The 1,017-nt window shown below is 38.5% G+C and overlaps 1 protein-coding gene across 1 annotated transcript in view; it reads right to left on the bottom strand.

Annotated features, from left to right (window-relative positions):
* Positions 1–14: 14 nt before the first annotated feature.
* The window catches only part of LOC103521935 (centaurin-gamma-1A), a gene marked incomplete at both ends in the record, with an annotated part of 9,881 nt that continues 8,878 nt past the window's right edge, over positions 15–1,017 (bottom strand). Inside the window, one exon of the mRNA XM_008487039.1 lies at positions 15–149. Coding sequence (XP_008485261.1) covers positions 15–149 — 135 coding nt within the window. The remainder of the gene's footprint in view (positions 150–1,017) is intronic.

Below are 1,017 nucleotides of genomic sequence, written 5' to 3'. Positions count from 1 at the left end.
AGGGGCTAACTTACCATCTTGAAAGACTCGGTCTACATTCAGTCCATACGTGGCACAGGTCTCATAGTAGGAACATCGCTTCAGATCACTGGCTAACCTTCTGGCCCGGGCTTCGTCTATGATACGAGGGTTACTCTCACTGATTGCATCTGTGTGGGGAAGAAAATAAACGGATTAGTGACACGGAGTACTGGGTTCGATACCCGAAACGAAATGATTGGATGGAAGAGAATGCCCTAGGCATTAATCCCGCCCCTGAGTTAGAATTTTTCAATATTTTTTTTTTATTTTTCTTTCTTTATTCAATTTTCTTTTTCATTTGTTAATTTATCAGTTTGTTATTTTGTTTCTTGTACCTCTTTGTAAATATTGTAAAGTTCTAATAAAGAGTTATATAATAATAATAATAATAATAATCTCTCTCTTTTTTCTATTCAACACTCACTCTCTCTGATTACCATGTGCATACTTGGACATCTTCGTCTTGACTTCTGTGAATCATGAATAGATCTCTATTCTGTGGTCCTCTTTTACCGCTCCCTGTATTTTATCATGAATTTATACGGCGACCCCCCCCCCCCAGGCACCGGATGGATTTGTCTAAGACTTGGGTTTTTTACGTGGTTTAAAGGAGAGGCGATAGACGGAAACCGTTCCAACGATGAAAATGGCATTTTTTTTTCTTTTTTTTTTTCTTTTTTTTTCCATTTAGATCATGGATGGATGATGGTAAAAGTAGATCTAAAAGTTTCTCGTTTGCATCCATATCTTATACATAATAGATAACCACACAAGAAAGACATTGTTCAAAATGTCGGTTGGACAGGGTTTCGTGGTTTCTACATTTCTCTGGTTAAGCTACAGCGAAAGCCCGTGGTAAGTGTTCTAATTTTCTCAAACACCGAGGTTGATTTTGACTGTAGGATTGTCATGGTCTGTTTTTACTGTCCTCATCCCATTGCGATCAAATTGTTCGTTCTCCCACACCCATCAAACCCCTGATCTTGTCCTTCCCGA

The sequence above is a fragment of the Diaphorina citri genome, unplaced genomic scaffold (genome assembly GCF_000475195.1).
Source record: "Diaphorina citri unplaced genomic scaffold, Diaci psyllid genome assembly version 1.1 scaffold6308, whole genome shotgun sequence".
In the NCBI taxonomy this organism is placed as follows: Eukaryota; Metazoa; Arthropoda; class Insecta; order Hemiptera; family Psyllidae; genus Diaphorina; species Diaphorina citri.
This window is presented reverse-complemented; position numbering and strand designations above follow the sequence as displayed.